The following is an 18,786-nucleotide window of genomic DNA, read 5'->3' on the forward strand; positions in this document are numbered from 1 at the left end:
AAACAAACAAAAAAAAGCTTTGTTCCCCCAAGGTGGGATTCACTTTGCCCAACCTGGGATATTTGAGCGTAGGAGTGTCTGTCTGAGCTGGTTGCCTTTAAAGTCAATGGAGGGAAATGGACAATTTTAAGGCACAATTAACCTGATGTTTTTAAGACATTTACTTTCGGATAAGGTGAACTGTGCCCTGGAGGCCACCGACTGCAGTGGCCATCGACTATAGTGGGAGTATGCAGAGACACTGCAGATGTCATGTCTGCATTGAGATGCATCCTATACTGGCAGGTTTAGGTGGGTGGTAGCAATAATCAGACTTTTTGTATCAGCCCTACCTATATGTGGTATAGCACCCGTTAGTGGTGGGTTTCTTTTGTGTTTTTTTTGTTGTTGTTGTTGTTGTTTTTTTCTTTTTCACTGGTCATTATTCTTAGCTCTAGGCCTCCTCAAGCAAGTAGAGGTTCTCCTAGGCTGTGGGACCTGTCACTAGTTTTTCAGCTGCTGTGTCCTGGTAAATCTCCCTCTGTTGTTATGCTAGGCAAAAACATGGATCTCCTTTCCTTGCTCCAAACGCACATTCTTTTCCTCGGTGATAAGCCGTAAGTAAGGGTAGCTTGGAAAATCACCCCTCAGGACTGCACCCAGCTCCTCTTTGCAGCCAGCCCTTATGTGGGGATGTTGCTCAACAATTTGTGGCCTTTTCAGATGACGAAAAAAGCACCTTTGGACCCAGCATCATCCCTCAGAGCAGGTGGCAATGCTGCTGTATCCCCCTCTGGCTTGTCAATGTGCACGCTCCTTGCTCTGCTTTTGGCAGATCAGCTTCTCTCTTTGCCAGACCACAGGCAGTGAAACCCCAGCCCCTGGCATCCCTCCTGCCCACATGGCTCCGGCAGACCTGAGTGGGGCTGCGCCAGCTGCCAGCAAGGCTGGTGGAAATGGAGATGATGAGCAGAGGGCAGGGGAAAATTGCAAAGGAAATTTCGTGAAGTATTGCCCCCCAAACATGCGTCTCCCCCTGAGTTTCTCAGCACCACTTAGAGCTAATTTTGATTTGTGTTAAGGTAACTCAAATCAACATTTTTTTTATGTGTAAAATAAGCAAAACAGCCTGCTACTTTTTTTCATAGTAGGCAGTTGGCCCCAGGCTACCCATCCCCTGAGATGCCAGGATGTGTTGGTGGGAGGCTCCCCCCCCCAGCAGATTTTACTAAAACCCTGCATAACAGGAATGATTTTGAGTAGAGCAGGTCAGAGGAAGGTAATTCCATTTTGCGGAGGATTTCGCAAAGTCATTTGTAATGAGAATTGAGCAATTTTTTGCAATTCCCCATGAAAGGGAGGGCAGCCCTGGCTCCAGGGCAGGCTGCCAGGTGCCTGCTTCCCCTAAGCTACCGACTGCCAGAGCTTCCCCTGCCCTAGTGCCGAGCGGCTGCGCTCCTGCCATCCCATCCACCCCTCGCTGAGCAATTACACGAGCATTAGGTGGGTGAAGATATTAAAAAGGGCAGATCTTTGGCATTTTTTCCTCAAAATAAGTGTTTCTAGAAGAAATGAGAGTGGAATAGGAATTTGCTGTCTCCGAGAGTAATTCTTCGTCTGGCTGCTAGGAGCTGGAGACCTGCTTTGATGGCACCATCTCCATCGTGCGGTTGTGTGGCACCTGCTGCCTTCAAGCTCCTTTAGCTCATCCCTGACAGGAACCAACATTTTAAAATCCCATCACAAGGCCTCAAAAGCACATGCACGTCTTCACGTTTCAGCTTCCTGTGCAGTGCCACTGCTGAAGAAAGAGGGAGATGGAGTGAGATTTTCCCAATTTTTGTTTTCCTTTAGAAACTGAGATGCTATTATCCAATATTAGAACCCGAGTGGCTGAAATGATAGTTAAAAGAGGTTGTTTTCTTAAAGACAACATCCTCCAAATTGGCAGTGGCATATTTATAACCATAACCAGTGGGACGTTGAGTTGCTCTTTTTCTTCCCAGCCTTTATCGCACTCAGCATCCAGCCTCTCGTACGAGCACAATAGCCGGTTACCAGGTGCTGACAATTTGATGACCACCATTTGAAATTTGTCGCTGGTGCACGTACGCGACTCCTGATTACTTTAGGAAGGCTCAGACATTTTCCTATCTTACTGTGACATTTCCCGCTCAGAAGGCTATTGATTAAAATGATTCAGGCAAAGAAAGTGATCCTCCTGAGTCATTTCCCAGCAAGATGGTTGCATAATGTAGGCAGCATGGTGTCGTGGGTTTCGAGGCAGTCCCCTGGATACAATTTCATAGCTGTCCAGTTTGGGCTTGTTCGCTGTCCTTAGGGAAACTGGGGTGTTCTGGTGGGAATCTCTGGTATCTCTAGCCACTGTGACTCAGAAATTGTTGGTTAGTTACAAGTCAGAGAGAGGCTGTTTCGCTGGGTTCTTGGTATGAGGCATTGATAGGATGACAGTCCAAGGTATTATTTTCCTGATAAGGAGAAGGCATTTTGCTTAAGGAGTTGTGTGAAATAGCTGCTTGGAAGAACTCATCTATTCAGTCCTGACGCATTGCAGAGTAAAAGTCAAACCTTCGAATGCAGGCTATGATCCTTTATTTTTATTCCCTAATACCTTAATTATATATCCTTAACTTTTCCCTTCCACACCATGTTGAGTTTCTTAGTCTTGTTGCATAGAGCTGATCACTTGTGTTGGGACAGCTCTTCAGACACTCAGCTTATAGGGTAGAAAACATTTCTCCTTGAGTGTAGGTTACTGATACGTCAGCTCCGGGGTCCCCCCTTTTTCTGACCTACCCAGTGCATTGATATTGGCTGTTTCATGGAAAACCATGTGCCTTGATATATAAGTGGAACTTTTCAGAACACAAAAATCTGTGTACCTTGTGCTGGGACTGGGAATGGAAATAAAACAGTATGTGTACAACTTGATGCCCACATTTTCTCATTTTAAGCTGACTGTCGGGTGTTTAAATGGGTGCTTAAGGAGGGCATGTGAGAGGACAAGATTTGGTTCTCTTGGATGCTTTGCAGAAATCTGTTAAAACTTAATTTACTGTCAGCAGCCTTCCCTTCTCCACTCTCTTTGCCTCATAGGTAATATTTATATGTTGTTTTGAAGAAAAATGTTCCAATTAAAAGCTCTACCATATGACATTTGAACTGGGTCATAAATAAGCAATGTGTTCTCAAGATGCTGTGAAAAGAAAACTGCTGTGACTATTTGTAAAAAAAATAAATAAAAAATACTAGGGCTCACATTAGGGTTTCTAATCGCCTTCACTGCCGGCAGTAACCTCAGAATGGCTGGATGCTCTTGCTGTCCCGGTATTAATAATAACAACATAAAAAGGGATAATACAGCCAGTACATGGCAGCCCAAATACCCCTTTAACACTCCCACTCCATTCATTCAGGTTTCTCCACTGAAATAAATAGATTTAACCTTTATAAAAGGCACCTTTACGCTTTCTTTTTTACCACTGAGACTCTGCAGATGACAGAAGGCGATGGAAACGTCCATCCCTGTCAAGAGCTTGAACCCAGATGTCGCTGTGTGCTTACAGCACTATCAAGCATCGTGGTGAAAAGACCAGACAAAGCCAGTGCTGTAACAGTGATAAAAAATCAGCTGTGAAAAATGAAGTATTTGCTTGTAAAATGTTTTTGGCTTTCTGCTGTGTTCACCTGTATCTGTGGAGAGTCTGCAAGAAAGGAGGGATGCTTAGAAGGCTGTTTTCACTTCGTATTTTCTTTCTGCAGGTCTTCACTGGGATTTTTACAGCAGAAATGATCTTCAAAGTAATTGCCCTTGACCCCTACTACTATTTTCAGCAGGGCTGGAACATCTTTGACAGCATAATTGTTATACTGAGCCTGATGGAACTGGGTTTATCCAGCATGGGAAACCTGTCTGTTTTACGCTCCTTTCGACTGGTAACGGTCTTATTCTGCTTTTACCCCTCTCCGTGCATTAAGTATAAACTCTGACATGAACACAACATATTTTCTTAAAAATGCATCCACCAATAAAGACTTTAATTGCTGCAAACCGGTGAACAGTACGTGACACTAATTATAGACTGCGGGATAAATGGAATTGTTCCAGATTTACATCAGGGTAAATGAGAACATAATTTGATTCCTTCTAGCTGTGCCAGGTACTTGTAGCACACTTAAAATGTTTGAGATCCAATTTGTAATAAAAATCTGCCATTTTATACCTGCACACCTGTTAGCACAATCAGCAGATAATTGATAGCACACGAAATGCAAGAGCTAGTAACATGTCGTTTTGGAAGTTGTTATTCCAAAATTATATTATAAACATGCCACCATTCTTTTAAATGTTGTCAAAAGAAAATGTCTTTGAATTATTCACAGAGTGATTTTTTTTTCTAGAACTGATCAGCATAACACAGCATCTGTCTTTCACGGAACTCCTTAGCTGTCAGCTCCTTTGTTATGCAGGGGATAGTGGCATTCGATTAATGAGAGACTGTCGGCATATTGGAACAGAAAAGTAGTTTCCTTGCCAGCCTGACATTTGTGTTGCACTTCATGTACCAGGATGTCCATGCTAATCATTCTGGCCATGATATGGCTTCATAACTTGAAAGACCAGGAAAATAAGCCCTTATGGCTACATTTAGCGGAAGACTTTTCTTTTTCCTTTCCAAAATTCTCTGCGCTGCTCAAAAATGCAAATTTTTTGCTGCTGCTGCTGGGTCCTGAGAGTCTCCTGTCATTTTATGAGCAATGCCTCTTCAATGGTGTTGAAATTAAACCTTCAGTTGAAAACACAGCACAAGGAGTAGGAACCATTTACATCCTTAAAATAGGTCTTAAGTGAGATGTGGGTTGTGCCCAGACTGCGGGATCCTCGGCACAGAGGTGATTTTCACCCTGGGAGCTAACAGCATTGGGCTGAGGCTTGCTCTGAAACACGGAGGAATTGCTTCTCCCTTTGCAGGATCAAACCCTAGCCCCCTTCCCCCAGAAGTCTGTCAGGCTGTTTAATTTGAGGTGGAAAAGCAACATAAAACAAAATATTGATACCTGAGACTTCCTCCTTCCATCCCCTCCACACCATGATATCAGGGAGCCGAGCCTCTAAAAGCACGTCTGCCTAATAAGGCAAGAGCACAGCCCCTGAATGCTTAATTCTCATTCAAGAAGCACAACTGATATTTTATTGATAGACATAGTGAGGCTAACGGGAAGTGTGGCTAAAATCCCCTTGTACTGTGGCATTTAACGTGTTTCATGTGTTTTAACCACTTTAATAATTCAACAGCTGAAGTGTCTGTTGCTTCTGTGAACTGACACTGTTGTTTATGGTTTGTTCACAGCTGCGAGTCTTCAAATTGGCAAAGTCCTGGCCGACCTTAAATACGCTCATTAAAATCATCGGGAATTCAGTGGGTGCCCTCGGGAACCTCACCCTCGTGCTGGCAATCATCGTCTTTATTTTTGCCGTGGTAGGAATGCAGCTTTTTGGGAAAAGTTACATGGACAATGTCAAGAAGATAAGCACTACCGGCAATTTGCCACGGTGGCACATGAATGATTTCTTCCATTCGTTCCTCATTATCTTCCGAATCCTGTGCGGGGAGTGGATCGAGACCATGTGGGACTGCATGGAAGTGGCTGGGCAGCCCTTGTGCCTTCTCGTCTTCTTGTTAGTCATGGTGATAGGAAACCTCGTGGTGAGTTGTCCAGATGGTTTCTTCTCCCTTTCCTGTTGGGTGTGTGCAAATGGACACCTTTTTATCCAGAAACTGCAAAGCTCATGTTGTTCTGAGGCTTTAATTTGTTGAATCGAGGTCTCACCCAGAGACACCTGTTTACATCCCAAGTACAAAATTGGTAGCATTGCATTGCTAATTAGGAATGGAGGCTTATGTTGTTGCAGAAGAACAGGTAATGTGTTAGTAGAAAAAAGGCACGTAGGCTTGTTATAATGATTTAATTCCTTAAGGCATTCATGGGACTTAAGAGATTCCAGATCTCTTTTCAGGAGTGAATATCACCTTAACTGTCACCACATCAGAAGATATTTTTATTTCTATTCATTTTTGGTCCAGAACAGCTAGCACTGTGTCTTTGAGTGGAGTTTCAAATGTGTTTAGCCTGCATGTTCTAGGAAGTTGCAGGTTATGTTTACAGTAAAGTCACTTGCTCACTTGCTTTTTTAATAGAGTATCCCATAAGCATGGCTTACATAAGCTCTGGACCTATTAAGGCTGAATTGTATTTCCCTGTTGACATCTTATGGAGCGCTTCGCTGGCTTGCAGTCATTGTGGAAATGTTTCGCCCGTTCAGCTTACAGAGCATCTTTGACATTGTGGCTCTAATGGGCTTACTGTTTATGTAGTGAGTTGTTTAATAGTAGATGCAGCTATAAAAATGTTGCGTTTTGCTACCGATTGCTTTTAGTGGTTATTTTGCTTTTAAGTACCCAGTGTTTTGGTTCTCAGCTCCTGGGATAGAAAAGTTCCTGAAGGGGTTTATTTAAAAAACAAAGAACATAATTTTGTGATTATATTAAATTTTAACAATTAGATTTTCACTGAAAATACTATTTGCAAGGGGAAACTACAGTTTCTAGTGTTGTTTTTTTTTAATATATGTAAGTCAAAAGATTAGGTTATGATTACTCAGAAAGTGGCAGAATTTTTTTTTCCCTAACTTCATCTTTCTGTGTGTTTTTCGTGTGTAATTAGAAGATTTGGGGCCAATTATGACTTTCTGCACTTTTGGTGGAATTTAGCCTAAATTCAGATATTTAATCTCCCCCTACTATTAGTCAATAGATTCTGTATATGATAATGAAACCTGAAAATAATTCCTGGGAAATTCTGGAGAAAATGTTATCATTTGAAATATTAGTGGATTACTCAGTGAACTTGCAACATCTGATTCCCTTAGATATTAAAATTCATCAATTGCATAGGGATTGTTAAATATGAAATCTGATTCAGAGGAGATTGCACTAACATCTGCATATATTTAAACTCCCATGCTCAAAAAAGACAGTCTCAGATGTAAAACCAGATACTGAAAAACTCTGTCAGCATGGATAATCTGAAGTTACTGGTCAGCTGAAAGCAAAAATGCTAGCTTTATACTTTTCAGACAGCAGGTCTGTAAGCATGCAGCAAAGGCTGGTGAATAGGAGTGATTATAGGAATAAGAGTAAAGCTCCCAGGGTGGAAAACAAAACAAAATAAAAAGATCCATAGGTCTGATAGGACTGGGCAAATAGGAAAAGAACAGATTCTGAATCAGGAGACTCATCGGGTGCCAATCACATTACATGGAGATTTCATGATGTTAATTAGCAGGTAGAAAGAAGGTCTCCCCTGACGCCATCAAGTCTTGGTTTCTTCAGTGAGAGTGGACTGAATTCACAAACTCACTTGTTTGCTGAAGAGCATCAGACAAAAGTTCAGTAGCCAAAAAGCACTACTAGCTCTCTAAAATAAGAAGACTTGAGATCTAAATTTTTACATATAACTCTGGTGTGTTCTGTGCCAGGCTTTCTCTTTTAACCTGCTGAGTTCTTTGTTCCTCCTCTGAGTTTGAAGAGTCAGTTCAGAGATGAACACTATTATCCTGAGGTTGTATCTCATTTGGACCGCTAACTCTTTCTTAGTCTCTGCAGGCATGGAGGAAATCCTACATCATTTTCCCCTGTGTAGCATATGTGCACGTTCATATCAATTGAATACATTTATCTGTCACATATACTACTACTTCTGGTAGTATCTGTGGATACTTTGTCCAATGCAAATCTATGCATTTCAGACCTGTTTTTTAACTTCTCCAAGCTCTTTCAAGCTCTTTTTTTTTTTTTTTTTTCCTGAAAATTGGGATGGGAAGAGTTACAAGCATTGTGATTCTGTGATAAGCTCAGTGATTTGGTCTGCAGATCTTGTCGAGCCTCACTAACAGAAATTCAAAGGAATGGTGGAAGAAAAGCATGGAAAATTAGTAAGTGCTCTGGGCAACTTCATGTTATAGAGCAGTCGAGCTGCTGAAAGGAATTCTAGTAAGTCTTAAGTCTTCGGTTGGAATTCATATATCCCAAAAATTTCTTGGACCATGGCAGTGCCACATGCAACAACGTATGCTGATGGTCAGCTGATATTTGAATCATCCTCAAAGAACTGAACTTTATAGAATAGTTGGAAAATTACGTGCTGTATAACTAGCTAGCACAATAATACTGCTGCTATCATCAGATGGCATTTTTAGAGTCATTGAAGCGGCTTTGGAAGGTAAAGCCAAACCAGGGGAATGATAAAATAGTCTCTCTCTCGTGTATAAGAGCTGTTGAAATTGCTAACTGAATAATTATGCTTACTGTTAAGTTTTATAAAGACTAAACATATTTCCTGTGTACGTTTATGTTACTGAGGTTAATAAGGAAAATAACTGAGACAAGAATTATTAAGAAGACGTAGGGGAGTTTGGGTAGTGAGGCAGCCCTTGCTGCCCTTGCTCTGCGGGGTCAGCCGATGTGACACCAGCCACTTCTCAGGGGACAGCTGCATGCAATGGCTGGGGACTACTACTGCACTAATGATGTGCGTGTATAAAACTGACACTCCAATCACAGAAAGAACAACCTTCCAACCTCTCTGCGTGCTCCTGACGTACAATGGCCAAACCACCCTTTCATTCTTCTCCCTGCTGCCTGGATGAAGCCAGTTCTACCAGCTCCTACCTGCATGTCACCACGCAAATCTGTGCCCATCTGCCTGGGGTCATAAGCATGCCAGGACATACAGCCCATAACAAGGGAAGATCTTCAGGGTTTTACTAGAATTAAAGTTGAAACGGAAGACTTAAAGTGCCCTTTTAGGATCAGCCTTAGGCTTTTTTTTTTTTTTTTTGTCCAATAATGATGCTATTCACCCAGAAAAATATTGATGATATTTTCTTAGAAGACACAGTTAGAAAGCATCACCAGTTTCTAGTGTACCCAGCTGTCCTACAGGAAGGATTACATAACTGCTAGCATTGAATTAATGTATGATGCATGAAATTATGAAAAACAAAGTGGAAGGTCATGCACTCAGCCCTATTTAAGAATTTATGTTATGATCAAGTAGCTTATCAACAGGAAATGTTTGAGGGGATAATAAAAATATACGTATCTGAGATAACTGCGTGGACTGCCTTTGTAGTCGGACCTGGTCAATGGAGTCCATGAAGTCATAAATTATCTTAACCAAAAAGACATCTAAAATACATCAGATTAAATAGACCCTAAAAGTACCTATTTCAGTCCCTGAAATCTTGGGAAGCTAACTCAGCTGTAGACACCCACATGTACTTACCACTCTGGTTGACTGAGCCAACAACATAGTGCACCCGTTAGAGGTAAATAGAATTCTAATATGTGTCAGGAAAGGTAATTACAGAGGAAAAAGGAGAGTATCAGTGCTGTTTTGCAGTGCTCTGCAGCACTGGGCATGCAATGTATTCCGTTAATGACTGATACTCAAGACAGATTAAGTCAAACTGGGAAAAGCACAGGAATATTAAGTTGATGAGGGAAATGCAGAACTAAGCAGGGCTGAGAGTGATTTAAGTTACAGGACATAGCTCATCCCAAAACAGAGGAGGATAAATCACTCATAGGTGCTTGCAGAAAAGGAGATGATATTGTCTGGCAGGACTTCCCAGCAGCCTGTGAGATGGAGCTTGTTTCTGAAGGAAACAACACAAGTAGCCTGTCAGCAGGGGGGTTGACTTGATGACCCAAGAGGACCTTGCAGTCCTGTTTTCCCATGATAACTCGAGTGCCTGCCAGCGGAGCTGCTCAGCATGATTTGGATGAGATTTGAAGTGGCCTGCTTTAGTTAAACCCAATAGAAGCTTGTCTTTAAAAAATTTGGATGCCCGGGAGCCTGTCCTTTTATACCACTTCCACATCTTTGGAAGCTTTAATGGATATTTCTTCTGTTTTAACATGGCCCATGACTGTGATACATAGAAACCTGGAAATGTCACATTCTTGGAAAATAGCAGTTTTTCCTTCCCTGCATTCTTTTACTACAAGTCAGTGTAGGATGGTTCCTTGAAGAGGTGTTCTGAGAAAGTGCCGCTAAACTTCCATCAGGTTAAAATCTGTGGATTCCCAAACCGAGAAGATGCCCCAAAAAATGAATAGGTCTCTTTTACCACCATTTCAATATTTAACAACCAGGGTTTGCTGGTAAAATGGCATATCACCGAAGCAGTTCTGTCAGTCAGGTCTCTGCAGTGTCAGGTGTCTGCAGCAAGGCAAGAGAGAAAGAAATCTAGCTACAGGGAATGTGAGCAAATTGTAATTTCTTACTATTTCCAATACTGCATGTCCTTCCACAACAGTCTGTCTTCCTACTACTGAGAGATTGTCCTGAGCACCACCAATGCAACCTGAATGTGAACAAATACCTGAGAAGAAGAGTGAGATGGATGAAAGGCCAGTTAGCATGCATTCTGGCCTGGCAGATGTGCAAGAGAGGGGTTTGAGATGGGGATGGTTTGAGCGGGGAAGAGAAGTGACTACAAATATGTGATGCTTAGTCTGTGAGAAGAATTTCATGGTAATTTCCTGGCCCAAATCACCCTCCTAAGTGACAGACCCTAAGCACCGCAAGGAGTCATTGGGTGCCATGTAGCTATCTAACAATTAATAGTTATGGCTGTAATCCCACAGTTAGGCAAAATCACTTTGTATGTGCTTGCAAGTTTACATCTATCCCCATTAATTGTTTTCATTCCTGTATATTTTTGAAATATTAAGAATGAAGCAAAAGCATGTGATAAATATTTAATTCTGATTAGCTTTCTTTGCTGCATCTTTGCTTTGTTAGCATTGTTGCCTTTAGTTTGGTGTATGCAGTCAAGCAAACATAAGAAAAACATGAAAAAAAGAAAAGAGGTAGCTGTGATGTGTAGTATATAAATGTGTAAGACAGGGCTGCTAGTTGCATTGTGTGGTCTTCAGCATGGGGGCTTTGTTTCTATATAAAACTGTTTCCTAGAGTCAGTTGCAGAGTATTATCATTTGTGCACCATGATCTCTAACTGACGAACACTCTTGCAGTGTAGAAGCCTTCCCTGCAGGATTCCTCCAGCTGGCCAACCACGCAGATGTACCAGGAGGTTCGCGGGCAAGGGATTGCCCCACCTGGGAGGTTGTGGTCAGCACAGAGTATGAAGAAGTTTAATAATATGGAGCAAGATGATCGTCTTCAATTGTCCTCAGCATAAGAAAATGTTTCTGGGCACATTTAATTTATTAGTGTGGGAGTAGCCATAAAGTTCCTGTCTCACCCAATACTGATATATTTCCATCACTGCAGATTTCTCAGCAGATCACAGCTGAGCTTGAAAGAGGTTTATGCTAATGTATCAGGTTTTCTCTTTAAATGAAATGGATGCAGGGAACTATCACTGTCGCTTGTGGTAAAATCACAAGTAATAGCAAAATAGCTAGGCATCTAGCAGACCTAGGTAAAAGTGGATTGAAATTTTACATTTCAAGAGCTCAGACAGAAGAAGTGTATTAGGATGGTGAAAGAAGGCCTTCAGATGAGACTTGTATTTCTGCCTGAAATGAAGGGACCATCACCGAGGGAGTCTACATCAAGACTCTGGCCTTTTTAGGAGACATGAAGCATTACCCAAGGGTGTTACAAGACCATGAAGCTTTTTATAGGGTGATTAAAGATTGCTTTGCCCCGAAGGAATAAGACCTCATTCATTAATATTTCTTGTGCCAATAAATGAATGAAAATGGAACACTGATGACTTATGATAGCGCATTTCCAGCTGTCTGCTTATTTTCTTTTCAAATTATACACAAATTTAAAACTACTGAAGCCCCATTTTCAATGATTTTATTGTCTATCCCTAGAGAAATGTGCAACCCAAAAGTTGCAAACACTCTTGCTGTCCTGAATCAAGTAATTATTTTTGTATTTAATGACAAACACGCTCTTATTCATGGGGGCCACCGAAGAGTTCTACTCTGTGAATAAAGGTTAATCTCCTTAGAGGGAAATGTAGTTTTTATATTGCAGTTGTACAGCTGATGATTAATATAAACGGACTGGAATCTTAAAATATTGTGTGCCTTCTAACTGCAAATACTAGGTTACATCTGCTTGCTGGAAATTAAAGCAAGTTTGGGAAGGACATTACAAGCCCAAGTTACAACATTTTAGTCTTTTTTTTTTTTTTTCCAGTTTTTAAACCATCTTAGGGGTCTGCACTCTGAAGTTTTGTAAGCTTCAACCACCAAGCAGGTGCTCTCATTGAGGCAATGTTTAGCCCATCAGTTCCTCTTCCTACAAAATGGAAGGAGGAGGGGATAAGATACAGATGTATAAAACTGGGGAAGAATTGTCTCAAGTCTTACAGGAGCTCTGCTGGCCCCTACGCTCCCCCATGTTTGTGTCCTGAATGCCACTGCTCACCTTATCTGCTCTTTCGGCAGTTCACAACATTCTGGAAACGTGCATTTATGTTTCGGTGACATCCGCTGAGAAGGCCACTAGACAAACAAGCGAGAATAGGCATGTCAGGAACGGTCAGCATCAGGACAGGCAAAATCTGCAAAGCAGCGAGTGAGCGGGGTGCGTGCAGGACGCCACAGCAGAGGGGAACGTGTCAGAAAGCTGCAGGAACCTTGATAGAGCTGGGGGGATACTGGAGATGGGGGCTGGAGAGTTAGAGAGGGTCCAGAAGGAGCTGGGGAGCCCAATGAAACGTTAACAAGAAGTGTAAGTGTCATTTGAGTCTGTCTCGTCAACTTGGACACCTATTTAAGTGAGGCGACTTTTCCTCCTCGAGTAACATGCAGCTTTACAGAGGAGCAGCCCAGAATACATGAATAAGCACATTTCAGGACACGAGTGAAATAGAGTTGAAACAACTGTCAGCATATTACCATCCTTTTTGCTTCCACTGATGTATCCTTATGGCTGGCAGCAGGTACATTTAGTGTGATACCAGAGAATCCAAACCTCAGAGGAACGTAGCCAAACCACAACACTTTCCCCAGCTTCTCCCTTCGTATTTTTCATGCCAGCTACCACCACAGTCCTTGTGTCCCAGAGCAATTTTTGCTGCTTTTATGTCCCATTATCCATCCTTGCTTGAACACTGTCCAGGAAGCAGAGCACTCAGGTAGCTGATGCTTCTAAGCAAACATCTGGCCATATCTGCTCAAGTATTAAACACCCATAAGAGGAATGAAAGGCCCACCAGAAACAGATGGCATCATGTGATGAATTAAAAAGATGAATCCTGACATGAGCATCAATCAGTCCAGTTGTGTCTGATGACTCCTAGCAGAGATGGAAACCCTGCAAAAGAAAAACGTTTTGCCTAAGACTCCAGGCTTTTGAAATTCGGTGCCCACATAAACAATTATTGTTTATGTTATTGGGCAGATGTATCCCACTCTCATGTTGAACACTAGAGGATGGTGCTAAAAAGTCTGGGGAAATCAAACTCAGGATATTTTTGATAAACCAGCCTAAAATGCTGGGTTTCAAAAATACCATTGTATGTCAGAATAAGTAGAGAGCATTCCAGGCTGGGAAGTGTAAGACTGCTTTCCCAAGAGAGATAAGGAAAATACACCTGGGAACAGATGGGAGGAGAAACTACTTTCCAAATGTTCTCCTAAAAAGTAATCTCTTTCCTAATGTCACTACAGGTTTATGAGTTTGTGCATCCTGCTATAGGCTCAGTTGTTTTTTCTGAAGAGTTGAATCTTGGCACTTAGTGACTAAATCTGAGCAAGCATCTTGTACTAGGGGACAAGTGTGTTCAGTTCCTATTTTCAAGGTACTATTTAATGTCCATGTTGATTAGGTATAAAATCTGCTTTTTCCTTGAAACATCCATTCGTAGAAAGGTAGATATTTTAAAGTATAAATGGCTAAAATCCTTACAAAAGTGGTTGTACAGAAGAAGAGTCAGTTTTTACTTCTGATAAAGCGCAAAGGAGGCTGAAAACAAAAACTGGACCAGGGCTCTTTTTTCATCTATGAAATAAGAAATTTCCCAGAGCAACAATCCAAACCAGATTCATTGGTTTCCTGTGACAGGTTTTGGCCTTGGGTACAGATTTTTATCAGTAGAATTTTAAGGTATCTCTTCTTGATCTATAAATGATCTAGGATGTATCACAGAGAAATAAAGTCCCTTAATGCTATCCTCTTTTGTGGGTACGTACGTAAGGGAATATGAAACTATCTCCCATTCACCTTCATGGATGAGAGACATTAGAAATATGGAGGAAGAATACTAATATGTTAGTTCAATAAACCTGCCCCTTGGAAAACATCTTTATGCTCTTTGTACTATTTGTATTTCCAAATCAAATATATTGACTCCCTTATATGAAACACTGAGAAGACAATATTTTTAATAGGATCCACTATATATGTATATAATTTGTGAGGCTGATACGAGTGAATTTTCTGTTGAGATTTGGATTAGTCCAGGGATTGAAGTGGAGCTGAGTTTCCAAATAATAAAAAATAAAAATAAAAATTGTTACCTTGTTAGTATAGTAGGCAGCAGTATGATAAAATACTGCCTATTTTTGTATTATCTCTATGCTTGGTTAATTGTGTAAGTAGGATTTTGTCAGTGGTTAAGTTCTTGCTAATAGCAGGGTAGTTATTAAAAATCCAGAAGACACTGAGTGAAATTTACTTGGACAAGAGTGTGCAAACGTAGGTACAACTCAATGTGTCTCTTTATATTAATGTCACTGTGCAAGTTGTCTGGATGTCATTGAAAGGGTAATGACAACAGAGTTCGACCTTGCATGCACTGAGGCAAGGACAAGGTTTTAATGTTAAAATAGACCAGATGGTACAAATTTAGTACGTTATTAATTACTCATAACATCTTATGCTTGTATTTAAAACAATCAGTTAAAAATATTATTTCTCCCCACCAAAACTGCACCAGTGAGTGGTTCATTCTAGCAGTTGCCTCTAGAAATAGCCTGTTAAAAGTGATAGTGAAACGATCAGGTAGTCATGACAGGCTTAACCTTCGTAGGAAGTGTATGGTATTTAAAAGATACTAGAATTGATCTTTTCCATGTGCAGTACATGTTCCTATCTGCGTTTCTCCACCTAGCACTTGTAAGGCAAGTGGATCACTGTCATATTTTCTCAGGAAGTGGGTACATGCTAATTGATTTTAGGGTTTGAACTGAAGGATATTGTTAAAAATGTTGATATTTTCCATGCTGAATTTTTGTGAAGATGCAAAAGGCATTTATATTTGTCTTTAGGTATGGAGCTATGATCTTTTGTTGTATCTGATCAACTAAAGTCATCGTTGTGCTCCTTGTGCTACCAACTCCTTCATACGGGTGTTTCTTCCAGAAGGACCTCCATGTCCCTTCTCCTCTCCTGTAACCTCGTGTCCCACATTTAGCTGTGATGCCATCCCATTTCTGGGAGCTTCAGCAAGTGCAAAATGCCTTGCCTTTGAAAACACGGGCAGGTGGCTACATCTATAAACTGGCCAGGGCATGAACTCCAACATTACGAGTGTCTCTCCTCCGTCTTGGTTGGCACATTCCTTGGCAACCCTGTCCCAGCGGGTGCCTGGGCATTCAGGGGACAACCCAGGGTGGGCTGCAGCCAGGGAGCAGTTCTGCCTGGGGGCAGAGTGGGGCTGGGAGGTCAGCTGCCTACCCTCAGGGCTGGGGAACAGGTCTTGGCTTGCCTTTATTTACTACCGCAGCTGTAATTTTTAGCTCACCCAACCGACTAGCTGTCTGGCTCTCTGTTCCTTTTTTCTCTCCAGAAGACTGGCAGTGAGCACAAACTCATAAAAATGCTCTTATGGATAGCTCACACCACTGACTTTCTCCTTTGCTTCCCTGATTTTACGTCCATCTTGAGAAAAAAAAAAAAAAAAGAAAAAAAAAAAGATTTTGAGTGGCCCCAGTTGCTGGGATTTCAGCCAGGCACACAGAATACAATTAATAAATAAAATCACTTTCAAATTTCTGCATCAGCAAAGCACCTTTTGTATTTCCTGACATAAGAAGGCTGTCGAAGATGAGGTCATCATGTCTGGAAAGAGCAGTTTGCTTTGATCAAGTGGCAGAGCACAGACTTGATTTGAAGGCTGCTGGTAGCCAGTCCTCCACAAAGTGCTTTTCTTACATTTTTGGGGAATGCTTTTCTTCAAAGCACAGCTTAAAGCCAGCTTTATCCTGCCAAGATCCACTACGGGAAGAAAGGACATGCATTCTCTGCCCTTCCTAGAAGTAGCCATGGCAAATCCAGAGGGGTCAGGTTGCTATCTGGGGCCACCACTGGCAGAAGATGGCAAAGGAAATGGACCATGTTTTAGGACAGCAACAAGGCATGCCCGTCAGCACCTCTCTGCCCTCCCTTCTGTTGGCAAATATAGGATGGCTCTCATTTTTGGGATGTAACCAGGACCACCAAACTCTCTGGCCTTTTATCTTTACTGCAAGGTATAATTTTGTCCCACATTTGGGCCAGCTGTCTTCTCCAGCCCAGGTATGTCAAAGCTGCAAGCCCAGCTGCGTGCTCTGAAGGCAGGAGATTCCAGACTCTGCAAAATAATTAGTAAAAATCTCTTCTGTAACTCTCCTAAGAAGGGCCCTTCTGTCTTTGTCACTCTGTTTTGCCCTTCCAGGAATCTACACATGCAAAATGCAAAATCTGAACCTCCTTAGACCCACAAATTCACTAATTGGGCATTCCTTTTCACACTTTGTTTAATGGGAAAGTGTGATTTCACAATTATAATATCAAGCCTGGGAAACAGCCTAGAAAGTAACTTTTAAAAGTGTTCCCTTCCCTGTTAATAATTTAAAATGCTAATATTAATTATTTCTTGGGTCTGTGATTTAATTTTCTAGTGTCTGGGCCTACACTCATATTGATTTTGCTTTGCTGCGATATATTGGCTGCAGGGAAGTCATTCGTTACCATAGCCATTATCACTGGGTTTCTCTCTCTGTTATTCTGCTGCTGTTTTTTCGTTTTCTCCTTTTGGTTCTCTGCAGCTTACCTTTCTCCAGATGTTTTCTGCCATGTGACAATGGGAATCACCTCTTTCTGTTGATCTCCAGTCCTGACTGCCCAAGAGACACAATGACCTGTAGAAAACTGAATGGAAATCGTAATGCAGTCTTTGATCAAGGCTGGGTGTCTCCACCTCAGGTGTAGGATCTGTGTTGTAAAGGGAAGACTCCAGGAAGGAGGGATGGGGCAAACACCTGGAGTGCTGATAGCGTGTGCCCCTGCACTTCTCTGTTTCAGTGTCCAGAGCTGCTGCTGTGGTCAGGGCTGCACAGGCTGGATCCCACTCTGCTGTGACCATGCAATGTCCTCTTCATGTGCCCAGTTTTGCAGGGTCAGGACTGGTGTGGTCTCTGCCTTTCTACAATGAGTTTCTTTCTTGTGCCTGGTCATTTTGTGGTAGTTGGTACAACAGCTGACGGGGTGGAATTTGCATATGAGCAGTGAAAATATTCCAAGGATAATATGGGCGTTCCTCACCCATGATCACTCCTTGCTGGGAGCAGCAATAGCAAAAGCTCTTAAAAATGTACGGTCAGTCCAAGCCTATGCAGTCAGTCTTCCTTTCCAGTTGTCTTCACATCCTCGTCACCATGGCAGGTAAACAATTCTCTTCATTTAGCTCTTGGTTTATAATCAATAAACTTTCTGTAACTTCCATAAGGCCTTTGGGGTCTGTTGAGCCTTTAACATCTTGGACGCTGTTGTCTTTTTGGGAGAGGTTTGCAACTGGGATTGTCTGATAGCACTTTTTGTATGTCTACACTGGTTTGAGAAGTCCTCAGCAGCCCTGGTGGAGCTCTTGCTATGCTGGCAAATTAGTGTTGTTGTGATATCTAATGAAAAACCTGTGGGAACATGTTTAGTTTTATGCTGTGGCTTGAGCAGTGGGAAGAAGATATCTCTCTGCTCACCATCCCACCCTCCTCTCCACATTCAGACATGGAGACTAAGATTTTCAGATCAGAGAGTGCTTGGTTTCCATAGGCTTGCCTTCTGAGTTTTCTAAGGGGCTTACCTTCAAAAAACACTGGAAGTCCGTCAGTGAAGAAGACATCTAAATTTATTTCAGTAATCTTGACCAGCACTTGGAGCAGTACAGTATATGTATAGGTTTATACCTGCATAGCTGGATAACAGATCAAAAGGATGTGGTAACATGGGAGATCCTCCAGGTTGGGCAAGCAGTACCATGGGTTGCTCCAAATCTGTGTGCCAGCATGAAGAGGATGGAGGCAAGGTGTTGCAGAGGCTGGAGGTGAGAAGAGGCAGAAATTAGGGGCTGGTCCCTGTGGGATGGGAGCTGGGGAAGCACCAGCCTCACCTTCCCACTCAGCCTCCCACCCTGAAAAAACATTTCCACCTTGAGGGTCAGCCTCTCAGGCTGGCAGCAGGAGCAATTTTACATGGTGGCCTTTGCCTGCTGCCTGCTCTCAGAAGGATGTGCCCATGGCAGGTCTGGCAGATCCCTGTACTTGCCTGGCTTTATATCTCTGCTGAAATCAGGCAGAGAAATGAGAAATGGCAGCTTAAAGTGACCTCAGAAAACCCCTCTGTGACACAAAGGTGCTGTGGAGTGTAATTAATGGGCCTAATCTACCCTTCCATTACTCAAGCAGATTTATTCCCTGTTTAAAGTGTTGAGAACAGCACCGAGGAGTCTGGCCCATTAATTATACATAC

The 18,786-nt window shown here is 42.1% G+C and overlaps 1 protein-coding gene across 17 annotated transcripts in view; it reads left to right on the top strand.

Annotated features, from left to right (window-relative positions):
* The window catches only part of LOC118251891 (sodium channel protein type 5 subunit alpha-like), a 208,884-nt gene that overhangs the window by 111,378 nt on the left and 78,720 nt on the right, over positions 1–18,786 (top strand). For all 17 annotated transcript variants that reach the window (XM_050709327.1, XM_050709322.1, XM_050709330.1 and 14 more), the window contains 2 exons: positions 3,763–3,936; positions 5,352–5,708. In XM_050709327.1, the coding sequence (XP_050565284.1) occupies positions 3,763–3,936; positions 5,352–5,708 (531 nt within the window). The remainder of the gene's footprint in view (positions 1–3,762; positions 3,937–5,351; positions 5,709–18,786) is intronic.

The sequence above is a fragment of the Cygnus atratus genome, chromosome 2 (genome assembly GCF_013377495.2).
Source record: "Cygnus atratus isolate AKBS03 ecotype Queensland, Australia chromosome 2, CAtr_DNAZoo_HiC_assembly, whole genome shotgun sequence".
NCBI classification, from domain to species: Eukaryota; Metazoa; Chordata; class Aves; order Anseriformes; family Anatidae; genus Cygnus; species Cygnus atratus.